At 35.1% G+C, this 13,691-nt stretch overlaps 1 protein-coding gene across 1 annotated transcript in view; it reads right to left on the bottom strand.

Annotated features, from left to right (window-relative positions):
• Window positions 1-4,933: 4,933 nt before the first annotated feature.
• LOC149807747 (uncharacterized) overlaps window positions 4,934-13,691 on the bottom strand; it is a 45,156-nt gene continuing 36,398 nt past the window's right edge. The window contains exon 7 of the mRNA XM_089969988.1: window positions 4,934-13,246. Within this exon, the coding sequence (XP_089826114.1) occupies window positions 13,215-13,246 (32 nt within the window). The 3' untranslated portion in view covers window positions 4,934-13,214. The remainder of the gene's footprint in view (window positions 13,247-13,691) is intronic.

Below are 13,691 nucleotides of genomic sequence, written 5' to 3'. Positions count from 1 at the left end.
ATATAAACTGAGGCCTAAAATGTTATCAATTTCCTCATACACGCAACTTAATGAGGACAGGAATAATACTGAATAAAGCACGTAGCAAAATAAATCAATCCCTTTTTTTCCTTACAACCAGATGACCAGCTACTTCAACAACGAGGCTTTTGATCAAACAACTTGTGTCATACTGAAATAATGATGATAATAGATAAGTGACTTAAATATATTGATAGGAGTAACCTAATCAGATCTCTGTGTATGTGTGTGTGTTTGAGTTGCATTTTTAACATAGCTTTAACAATTGGTCAGCCACATTGCTAAGATGTTTGCAGTGTGGCAGTTTAAAGTGATGGGAGCACTGGGACATTTGCCATTGATAAGGGTAACATAATCAGATATGAAGGTGTTTGACATTGATACAGGTATCATAATCAGATCTGAAGGTGTTTGACATTGATAAGTGTAACATAGATCTGAAGGTGTTTGACATTGATAAGGGTAACATAATCAGATCTGATGGTGTTTGACACTGATACGGGTAACATAATCAGATATGAAGGTGTTTGACATTGATAAGGGTAACATCAGATGTAAGGAAGGAATTTTGAAGACACTGCTATTAATCATATAATCCAACTTCAAAAGCATGCAACTAGAAATATATTAGTGTTGATCCAGAAACATCATCTGCTGACACTGCTATTAATCATATAATCCAACTTCAAAAGCATGCAACTAGAAATATATTAGTGTTGATCCAGAAACATCATCTGCTGACACTGCTATTAATCATATAATCCAACTTCAAAAGCATGCAACTAGAAATATATTAGTGTTGATCCAGAAACATCATCTGCTGACACTGCTATTAATCATATAATCCAACTTCAAAAGCATGCAACTAGAAATATATTAGTGTTGATCCAGAAACATCATCTGCTGACAATTTCAAGTCTTTACCAGCTTCCTTCCGACACAGATTCATATCATATATGTATCTCTATTAACAAAGGCCATTATCTTTTTTTTGTTGTTGTAGGGTTTAACGCCATTTTTCAGCACAAGATAGGCTATACATGGCGGCCAGTATTAATGGTGGAGGAAGAACCCTGGAAAACCCAGGGAAGAACCACCGACCCACGAGAAGCAACTGGTAGGCTTTCTCACGTACCAACGTTAGCCGAGGCTGAGACTCTAACTCACGCAGACAGAGGTGAGATGGCATTGATCTTAATCGGCGAGCGCTTTAGACCACTCGGTCACTCGGGGCCCCAAGGCCATTATCTAAATATACTTGCTAAAACCAGCAATATCACCTCCTGTGGACTCAATATCACCTCCTGTGAATTCAATACCACCTCCTGTGAACTCAATACCACCTCCTGTGAATTCAATACCAACTCCTGTGAATTCAGTATCACCTTCTGTGAACTCAATACCACCTCCTGTGAACTCATTATGATCATTTAAAACAGCAGCAATCGAGAACTAAAGCACTGAAAAAGTCTTTTATGTATACAGGATCTAGTGAGTACCACTTGAACGAAAGCAAGCTCGCATCATCATGTCTTTAAGCAGATATATGATCTCTTACCAACTATACTGGTAGTTTCTCTTTTGTTCTTGTGTATGCAAATTAGTTACAAAACATGATAATGTGCATGAAACAAGCTTGAAGTCAAATATTCAAGTTGCATTTACCCACCAAAAATGTATAGTGTATGGATACATTATTATATGCTCTCAAGGACCTTGTGAGATTAGCTGATAATTAGCTAAATGAGCTAGCTATACCCTCTGAAAATAAAGCAATATTATAATTATTATTTTATTCTCAAATGAAAGAACACAAGATATCTTCATTCAAACATGCTTTGGTGAATTTTGAAAAAGCTGAAAATTTTATTTGCTGTGGCACATGTCACACGGAAATGTTCATTGTGGCACATCACAAGATGAGTTGTGACATTATATCATTATCAGAATTTCTCACAGTATAGTGTGGATTTTACCGATGCAAGTCTTTACCTTTGACCAATCAAATGGTGCATTACTTTTATAAGCACTTTTTAATGCGAGTTTGGACAAACAAGTTTGGAGATATGCATGTTTGGATCATTTACACAAACAACATTCACTGTACCAATAACCTGATCTATTGTCATTTAGAATTTATTTGACTCAAAAATTTTAACACATAATCTCAAAATTATTTATACCACTGTTGCTCCGAGAAATGTGACACAATTCGGCATTAACAGGCAAGACAATAATTAAATATGCGTGGTGGATGTAACTGATACTGTTCCAACAGCTGCCTGTTTACCAGTCTGTCTGGAATAGCTCTCAATAAATTTGATGAAATGTCATGTTAAAGTGATGGTCTCTTAAAGAAATGCTAGGTCAGCAATACAGGGTTGTCTTAAGTTTCCTGAAAGAAACAGGAAGACAAGTAAGCCATATGCATTTGTCTTGCTGTGCACCAGTTATCTTACCCTAGGAGCTGACAAGTTGATGCAGTTTCTTTGTGACATGTCATCTGTCAACATTGATGCATATGCTGCAACATGAAAACAGCACTCTTTATACAGTGCGATGTTTTGCATAAAAAAAACATTTTGTTTTCAAGCTTGATTTTTATTTAACTAAACATGCAAAGACTTTAACATAAAGCTGGATACAATAAATTTTGCAATAATGACCTTAGTCTAGGGTGTGGATGGTTGTACAACATGGTCACTATGTTGAGATTTGGCTAAGGTGAGCTAGAAATTCTTCTTGCATGTGGTGCATACAAGGTAGTCAAAGAATCTATTTGAGTAAGATTTGTCACGGAACCTTGCCAAACCTAGTCTGGCACACATCTTATCTCTTCAGGTTACATTTTCCCAAGACCGTGACATGTCTTGTCCCCTTGGGTTAAATTTTCCTAGTCCCAGACACAGCTTATCCCTTTGGGTTATATTTCCTTAGTACCAGACACGACTTATGCCCTTGGGTTACCCTTCCCTAGTACCAGACACATCTTATCACCTTAGGTTAACCTTCCCTAGCACAATACACATCTTATCCCCATGGGTTACCTTTACTTAGTACTAGACACATCCTATCCCCTTGGGTTACCTTTCCCTGGTACAAGACACATCTTATCCCCTCAAGTTACATTTCCAAGTACAGATACATCTTATCCCCCTGAGTTACATTTCCCTAGTACAGACACATCTTATCCCAGTGGGTTTCTTTTCCCTAGTACTAGACACATTTCATCCTGTTGGGTTACATTTCCCAAGTACCAGACACATCCTATCCCCTTGGTTTACATTTCCCTAGTACCAGATACACTGTACATCTTATCCACTTGGGGTACATTTCCCAAGACCATGACATGCCTTTTCCCATTTGGGTTACATTTCCCTAATACCAGATACATCTTATCTCAATGGGTTACATTTCCCTTAAGTACCAGGCACATCATATCCCCTTGGGTTACCTTTCCCTAGTACTGGACACATCTTATCCCCTTGGATTACATTTCCTTAGTACTAGAGAAATCACATCCCCATGGGTTACCTTTCCCTAGTACAGAAACATCTTATCCCTTTGGGTTACCTTTTCCTTGTATCAGACACATCTTATCCCCTTAGGTTAACCTTCACCAACACCAGACACATCTTATCCCCTTGGGTTACATTTCCCAAGTACAGACACATCATATCCCCATGGGTTACATTTCCCGAGTACTAGACATCTTATCCCCTTGGGTTACCTTTCCCTAGTACCAGACACATCTTATCCTCTTGGGATACATTTCCTTAGTACTAGAGACATCACATAACCCATGGGTTACCTTTCCCTTGTACAGAAATATCTTATCCCTTTGGGTTACCTTTCCCTTGTACCAGATACATCTTATACCCTTCACTAGTACCAGACAACTTATCCCCTTGGGATACCTTTCCCTAGTAGAGATACATCTTATCCTCTTGGGTTACATTTCCAAAGACCGTGATATGTCTTATTCCCTTGGGTTACATTTTACTAGTACCAGACACATCCTATCCCCTTGAGTTACCTTTTCTTAATACCAGACACATCTTATCCCCTTGGGTTACATTTCCTTAGTACTAGAGACATCACATCCCCATGGGTTTCCTTTCCCTAGTAAAGAAACGTCTTATCCCTTTGGGTTACCTTTCCCTAGTATCAGACACATCTTATCCACTTGAGTAACATTTCCCAAGATCATGACAAGCCTTATCCCATTGGGTTAATTTCCCTAGTACAGCTGTACCAGATACATTTTATTCCCATGGGTTACATTTCCCTAGTACCAGGCACATCCTATCCCCTTGGGTTACCTTTCCCTAGTACCAGACACAACTTACCCTCTTGGGTTACCTTTCCCTAGTAGAGATACATCTTATCCCCTTGGGTTCCATTTCCAAAGACCATGACACGTCTTATCCCCTTGGGTTCCATTTCTCTTGTACCAGACACATCCTATCCCCTTGAGTTACTTTTTCCTAATGCCAGACACATCTTATCCCCATGGGTTACATTTCCATAGTACCAGACACATCTTATCCACTTGTTTTAACTTTCCCTAGTACAGACACAGCTTATTCCATTGGGTTACCCTTCCGTAGTACAGACACATTTTATCCCCTTTGGTTACCTTTCCCAAGTACAGATCCATGCCTTTTTCCTTGAGTTTATATTTCCCAAGGACCTGTCACACCTCATTCCATCAGGTTACATTTCCCTAGCACCTGCCACATAACACATCTTCTCAGGTTATACTTCCCTAGTACTTGCTACATATTTCATCCCCTCCAGTAAAGTTTCCCTAGTACTTGCCCACATATCTCATCCCCATAGGTTTCATTTCATTACATACCAGACACATCATTCTGGTCATTTCTCTTATCTGTTGAAAAAAATGGGGAAGTTTCCAAAGCATATTTTTATTCCAAGATAAAAAGATTATGTACAAGTATGAAAGATACAAAGACAATGACAAAAGACAGATATTCTCTTAATTTTGCTTATTTTCATTAAAATATAAACTGAACTAATTAAAAGATGCACAACATGTTACAATTCTGTATCATTCCTGGAATGCTTTAGGAGGTTGCTGCCCTATCCATATGGCATCCTGCCCTCTCTTAATCTTTGCTGGTTTAATGCAAGACATGGTAACATTCATATCATCATGTACATTTGGTCATTAACATGGATTCATTAACCTCTATTTTTCACTTGCAGTACAAATATTATCTTCACTGCCCTGGTGGACATCATAAAAATGCCTTTTATATTGTGCCCTCTCCCAAGACATTACTGTGCTCAAAAGGCCCAGACAAACAGCACCCTGCCCTTACTGGTGTCAACACTGTTTCCCATTAAGCTATTCTGAAAACTGACAACTGACAATTTAAGAATATACACAAAATGGCCGTTGTTTTGGTTCTCTCTTATTGCTGAATAAACATGCGAAGAATTAAACAATGAGACAATTTAACCATCCATTGTGATGACCATGACAAATGGAAAAGTGACGTTTTGTATGAATGCCCTGAGGTAATAAAAAGAAAGAAGACTTTAAGTATGAAGGCCCCTAGCTAAATACAGCATAACCTGTTTCCACCATCCAAAGGACTGATTTAGGTATTTCCAGCTATTAAAAAGCACCTTTTTCATGCCTTAATGCTAGGAAGATCTGTACCTCCACCTATATTTAAATAATCAAATTGTGTTACTAATGGATTCCACTGTACTTTATATTATGAATACATCTACTAAGATTCAAAGACAGTCTTTCTTTGGTTTTAGTATTACATAACAATATCAGAAGTTTCAATACCTCTTACCCCCCTACCCCCTCCGACCTTTGCATACATGTCATATCACTAATCACTACTTATGACAGGATTGGTTGACTGGTTTTTAATAGTACTTTGTGCACATGCAGAGGTAATGAGAGCTAAGTGTCTCTGAGGGACACTTGAGGAAGCTGACCCTGCCTGGATGCTATTAAACCCCCATCCCCTGGATTATGAATTGGCCAATGACAGATACACAGAACTATCCAGAGCCTTTGATCAGTATCATGCATGCAACAATGTCATGAAATTAGAAACTTATATTTATCAGCTTTTTCTTAAGGCATTCATGTCTAAAGATAACTAATAATTATACATATTTCTACACTCCTAAATAATACATCTAGAGAACTACATTAGTCAAAATCTATGATCAACCACCAGGAAAGTGACAAGCAAACCTGAAATAATGTATTCTTATAAAGTGGACCAAAATTGTAATTTTCATAGTAATTCATAAAAATTATCTAACATCTATTCTTATTTTTAACATAAGCAACCCATTTGGCTATTTCATTCTATATTGGTTTGATATTAGTGTACAAATTATTCTGCTTTATAATTCTGTTACATTATTAAAGTGAACCTGGTCTAAAAATGAAGTCTTTCAAAAATATTCTTACATACTCTACTTGCTTTATGGTTCTACATTAATATGTCAATCTGTATAAATGATGAATCCAACATAATATAACAACTTGGGTTATTTTTGACACCCGTGTTATTGATATACTTTCAATTCAATAAAATTATTGTGTCAGTTATAATTGCTAAGAAATGGTAAAATAATAATAATAATAAAAATAGGCCATAGTGAATTTTCTTTCAATTGTTGACATTAATTTAGATGCATCACATGACTAAAGTGAACTTCCTGCAACCTGGAAGTAAAATGCTAAAATCCTAACCTCTTATGACTTCATTATGACACAATGCCTTCAAGAATGACTGTGTGTGTTCTAACAAATAAAAACATGAACTTACCTATTGTCTAATAGTCGACATATTGTAGTATAAAAAATGACCTGCACTTTTGGTTGACAATATACTGCAAACAATCCAATACCAGGATATTACTGACACCACAACCAGGAATATATTAAGTTAAATCCTGGAGCTGTTTAATTTACTGCTCAGTTTAATAACTATATTTAACATTATACATCAATAGAAGTAAACTGGATTATTGGATATTTCATGCTTTAATGTAGACTGATTTTAAAGCATATTCATTTACATATCACAGGAATAAAATAAGGCTTTTGAATTATTTAAAAAAAAGCATCTAATATAAATGACTTTAAGATGAAATAGAACAGCGATCTCAAACTCAAATAACCACAAGGGCCACATGAGGCTGCATTTGAAGAAAAATAATTTGCATTATTAATTATTTTACAAATTCTGGGTGTCGTTTCAGTCTACATGAAATAACCCGCAGGCTTCATGTTTGAGACCCTTGAAAAAGAACAAACTAAATATAAATAGAAGAAAATAATTGTCAGTTAAAGGAATAAATACAGGATGGATGTCAATGATAGCATGGGTGTGGAAATTATAGGCACATGTCACTGGTGGCCAAATACATATCAACAGGCACAGAAGGCTACTTTTAAGATAAGAAAACAAACAGTTAAAACAGGCGTTACATGTTTCATGCTGGCAGCATGATGAAATCAGAGAGAGAGGTAATGCGTGGATTCATTTTATGCTACGGTGTTGAACTCTACTTCTATAAAAAGGATTACAAATTTAAAACAAAATGGTAATCCAAGATAACTGTTCTAGACCTGGTACATGCACTTATGAATTCTCAGACACATATTAATGAACTTCATCCACTGCTTTTATCAACAGCAAATATGCTATGAAAAAAAGAAGAAATAAAAACATTTATTTTGTGGTTGGGGTGGTGGGGGAGGGTATCAACTTCATATTTTCATTTTCTTTCTGAGGTCAAATATGGTTTGCAAAAGTAGATAGTTGACAACCTGAGTTATTGTGCAGAAACACAACTGGTAACAGATGGATTGATGCCATAACAAAATATTGCTCAACCTTATGGCAGGCATATAAACCTATCCAACTGCCACTTTATTAAAAAACTGTACATGTTTTATGTTATGAATGAAATAGTATAATAATGCAGGTTAGCACCATACCATGGTATCAAAGGATGATGAAGTATATCTGATATTGGGCAGTTGAACTCATTAAAAATGTAGCAATAAAACAATGAGATGTGCAGTTGTCTTGGTGCATCTGGGAGCAAAATAAGCATCTCCTGATAACAGGCAACTGATGCATGCTGACGATACAGGTATTTCCAATCATGCTGAAGATACAGGTATTTCCAATCATGCTGAAGATACAGGTATTTCCAATCATGCTGAAGATACAGGCATTTCCAATCATGCAAAAGATACAGGTATTTCCAACAAACTACATTAAAAAATTTGTACATTTATCTTTTTTTTGCCTGCCCCCACTAAAAGTGATCTGTTGAGTCAATGAAAATAGGGTCTCTTTATACAATGCACTGCATAATCTAATATTCATCTGCCCTATAACAATGACCTTTGATTCATTAAGCCCTCGCTCCATGTACACTTTTGAATCCATTTCAAAGTATGATACTTATCACTGCATAATTTCAGTTCTGTCTTCTCCCAAAAAACTGTTAGCAACTGATTTGGACATGGACCATCGCCAAATTGACCTCCAATCTAAAGTGATACTATGTACATTTTTTCTTATGACTGATAATAATCCCCCTATAGCAACAGTAGAAACTGCCAGATTAAAAACCTATTAGCCATTGACTGTCGACATAAAATTATAACAGCTGCTTCATCTGATTGTCCTTAACCCCTGAGAAAAAAAACCCTACATAGATGACTGACATACATTGTAACTATTGTTTCATTTGTGTTACATTCATCACTGTCAGAATAAGTTGATCAATAAAAATTAATGACACAGTGATGACTGTTTTATAACTGAAACAAATTCTAACAAAATGAAACTACATAATATAAAATTCAGACTACAGCTTTTATTTCACTGAAACAGTTGCAAGCACCAGTAACAAACTAGTGGCAGAAAATAAAAATATTCAATTATTCCATGAAGGTGATCACAATACTCATTTTCATCCCTTTTGTTACATTCATTGCTGTCAAAACTAAATTTCATACAACATAAATTAAGGGCTGTTCCATTTTAACATCTATAGTACCCAGGGAGGGCACTTTAAAAAGAAATATACATCAGGGTACTTGGGTTACTCAGAGACTTCAGATGAAAATGATACAAAGATCTAAATTGTATCTATGGAGGACTACTCCAAATTTAAAGTGCCTTCACTGGATCCTATGTATGTTTGACTGGAACAGCCCTAATGATACAGTCACTACTATTTTATAATCGGAAAAAATTCTAACAAAATGAAATTACATGATAATTAAAATTAAGACCATGGCTTTTATTTCTTTGAAACAGTTGCACACACCAGAAACAGACTCGTGATAGAAAATAAAAATATTCAGTTAAGGTAATCACTAATTTGATCCATCGTGGCTTACACATATCTTTGCATTTATCAACAAGGACACAATCCAATTTTTCATTCAGAAACATTTTTACACTAACCTAAAACAGATAAGTATTTTCATCCATAACAACAGCTTAATTTTACATGAAATATGCTTGTCTTCCCCTATACTAGGGACATATCTTACATACCTGCAGTGTTTCAGCCAGGTTTGACAAAAATGGGACCAATTGGCACCCATTATTTGAAAAAGTGGGTTACTGGTGTGATCATAGAGCCAGCCTCATGACTAATTAAGATATTATTTACATAATCTGTTTTACATGATATTTGCATGAAAAACCAAATAAATAACTATTTTTACTTTAGGAATCTCCAATCTTCTAGTCATCAGTAGTATTGTATGCCCCTCCAATCTTCTAGTCATCAGTAGTATTGTACGCTCCTCCAATCTTATAATCAGTAGTATTGTATGCCCTTAGTCATTAGTAGTCTTTTATGCCCTTCCAATCTTAGTAGTCTTGTAAGCCCTCAAATCTTAGTCATCAATAGTCTTGTATGCCCCTCCAATCTTACAGTCATCAGTAGTATTATATGTAACCCCCCAATCTTCGTCATCAGTAATCTTATAATTAGTCGTTGCAAACTTTCAGCTTCCATGTGAATTCTTGAGGGTGTGACAATGTTTTTCCAGTGTGGAATCTGACTCTTGTCAGAAGTTTCACATTCTGCAGTGTTTCATTTTCCCCTCACCTGTGCATCAGAAATCCCCAACATTTTTTATTTGACCCCCTGTTTTGGCACCAAGATGTTTTTTTCTCTTACTCAATATGACCCTTATTTCTAACACCAGGGGGATTTTCTTCTCTCAACAATGCACTGCTTTTTGTATGAATTTCATCTTGATCTGTGTGGATTTTTATCAGCTTGTTCACTAGAATCATAATGTCTATGGTAAAGAAATCAGTTATCAATCATTCCTTTGCAGCATTCACAAATGGCACTATGTGACTCGAAGCACATGCTTGAGAAAGTTACAGACTAAAAATGTTTCTTTAAGTTCAAAATGGTATGAGAAAGGAGTGGAAGTTATCTCAGTAGGTTACTTTAATTTGATTCACATTTTCATTGATCATATTACAATTTGGTCTCATGCTTATCTGTAATTAATAAGTATTATTGGATATACTGAGTTTACAATTATTTATGGATGATCCTAAGCTATGCCATAACTGGGATTAGGAGAATGGGGGAAGATAGAATCAATATAGTTCCCACAGCAATAAAAAAAAAGGATAGATGATGGATTTTGTTTATTTTCATATATCAATCATTGAGCTATTCCGACATTTAATGATTCGCTGGCTCATATGTATCAGATTATGGGTGAGAAAAAAAGTGGGCCTTGTTAATTTTTTCAGCACCACTTTTGGTGCATTAAATCTCTTTCTTTCTGCAGGACTTCGTGTCAGATTTGGGCAAATTCTTACAGGATGCATGCTGGCTGAAACACTGATGCCACACATGCTATTGTATAATTATTGCTGAAATTTATTCAACTCTCAATCCCTTTACAAATGATTTAAAGATTATCACAACATTCTGAATTCTAGTCAATCTTAAAACACACCATTCTCTCTTTTTTTCATACAAAATTATCAGACATAACCATATATGATTGTATATTCATATATACCTACATAATATATTTATTCAAATGAAATTTTTGCCCATCTTTCTAATTACATGAGGGCAGACATAAAAATGAAGACTGTTGACAAGTTGTGAAAAATAAACATTTGTATATAAGAATCTTGACAAGGATTTTTGATGAATGGAAAGAAATGTATTTCAAAACATGGAATAGGAACATTTTTAATTAGTGAACAAGTTTTTGATGGTAAAAAATTTGTTTGGAGAAATTCATCTTTTTACATGTGTCAACTCTAGTAGCAAGATGGATCCTAACTTAAAATATCTTTAAATCCAAGAATAATCTGAAGCCTGTATCAGGGTTCTTGCTGCAAATTAAAAACAAAAAAGACTCCAGACCTTTCCCAGACCAAAAAACAAAAATTTCCAGGCTGCTTGAAGAATTCCAAATCTTTATACTAAAACTTCTCCCAAATGCTAAAGCGCAGTCATGTTACCAGTTTCCAACCAAGAAGGTTGAAATAATGAAAGTGTACAAATTTTGCAATACTTTATTTTAGTAATTTTTAAAATTTTAGACCTTTTCCAGAATTCCAGGCCTGTACAGGAACTGATTACCGGTAATCAATACTGATTCTTGTTCAGTTTATTATTCAATAAGGCAAAAATTATAGTATATGCTACAAGGGATAATTATTTCAGTGGTAATTAAACTGGTTGATACAACCAGCAATAACTTCATATCTATTTCATCTTAATTTACAAATAGTTTGATTAATGGACTTGCACATATAGTTTAAAATACCCGTGTCACCTACATATATAAATACATTTAATTCACTGTTTTTGTCTTAAGCCAGGCTTTTAGAATTTTATATAATTTTACTGGTAACGTTATCAGCATACAGTTATAAAAATTTTGTCAAACCTTTCTCCTACCATGAAACCTGAGCCACAAATAGGATTTTTCTCAACACATAAGCATCGAGAGTCCAATGCTATTTTTATAGGGCTCCTGAACAACCACGAGTCCCAAGCCAGAGACTCTCCATAAAGTGTCAAAATAAACCTGCCAAAACCATCAGTGTAACGTAACAAATGATAAAGCTGTGAAAAGACAGCAAAGCAAACCTGGAGATATTTATTATGACAAAAGAATTTGGTATTTTTCAACACTCAAGTTGATCAATACTAAGTGATGGTGAAGAAAAGTAAATACAGGTCACAGTTTTTCTTTCTTTGAAATTGTGATTGATGTACATATGAGGAAGCAAGCTCTTATCCAGTTTGAGAACTACAAACAACATGGTCCCCGAAAGAAAAAACATCAATGGTGTAAAAAGTATATTGCAGTGAAACAATACTGATATCACATTTTATTACCTCTCAAAATGCATACACATATCTATTCTCACAAGTACACAAGCAGACATCTCAGAAACCGACCTCAGTGTAAAAAATGTAAATAATCCCTGGAATGTGAAAAGATCACAGTGACTTATGTTTGGTATTGTGGAATATTACTGCAAAGGATACATGCACTTATTTTTCATGACTGAGCAAGTGTTAAAAAAACAGACTTAAAGTGTGCACATGATAAATGTAATATGAAAAGTTGGTCAGTCACCTACTTTTGGAATGGTGGTGTAGGAACCTAAGGAGACATACACAGATCTATTTTCATGACTGTACAAGAGGCACTCCTAGTAGAAAGTGACCTAATCCTAAAAAGTGTTAATGCTCAATAAAGCATCAAAAATTGGTGTTAGTGACAGATTATGGTGGTGTACTAAACAGACTGCATTCACCAATCTTTATGACTATTGAACTGAACACAAAAGGTGCATATCTGCAAATGCCACCACCATAGTTGTCAATAACTGTGACATCAGGGGTATACAGCATATGTTTTCCAGCATGTGGAGCTCAATTTTCAATATTTGCTAGTTGTGAGTAAATACAAATAGTAACCAATTAAGTGGCTAAAGTCAGTGGCATCAAACTGGAAGATGATACAGCTCTTCGGTCGTGGAACAACATACAAGACATTTTCCTCCTTATCTCCTCATCCCAAACAAATACACACATATAGACCAGGGTTTTCCCCAAATCATTATAGGGTTGACCGTTTAATCCTAGGCTTATTCTTTTGATGATCCTAATCCTCCATTATCTGGAATGAAAAAAAATATGCTGGCTTTATTTACCAATGAAATACAAAGTAGTTGAAAGAAGGATATTTAACAACTATCTTAAAATTTATGTAATGATTATAAAATCAAACAAGAAGTTTGCTGCAAACAACATGGTTTTCTCACTTAAAGATGGTCTGTTTCACTACCAGTAAAACAGCACACACAATCTTTTAGAGAGAAACAAATTTTTTTTTTTGATTATTGCACACATCTACATTTAGTGGTAAGCTTGATTCAAATTTAAAAATTTAAATTATATGTTTCAAATAGTACTGTGATCATGTTTAAAAGTTGGGACTAATGCAAGATACTGGTTTAGACAGGTTACTGTTTTACCAAGGTTCCATTATATTTATCTCCCCTAGATAAGTTGAATTTATTATAACATGTATCATAAAAAAATAATAATCAAATGACTTTCTT

Source organism: Sinohyriopsis cumingii, chromosome 1 (assembly GCF_028554795.1).
Source record: "Sinohyriopsis cumingii isolate HCF-2022 chromosome 1, ASM2855479v2, whole genome shotgun sequence".
Taxonomy (NCBI): domain Eukaryota; kingdom Metazoa; phylum Mollusca; class Bivalvia; order Unionida; family Unionidae; genus Sinohyriopsis; species Sinohyriopsis cumingii.
Note: the sequence above shows the minus strand (reverse complement) of the source record. Positions and strands in the feature narration are given on the sequence as shown.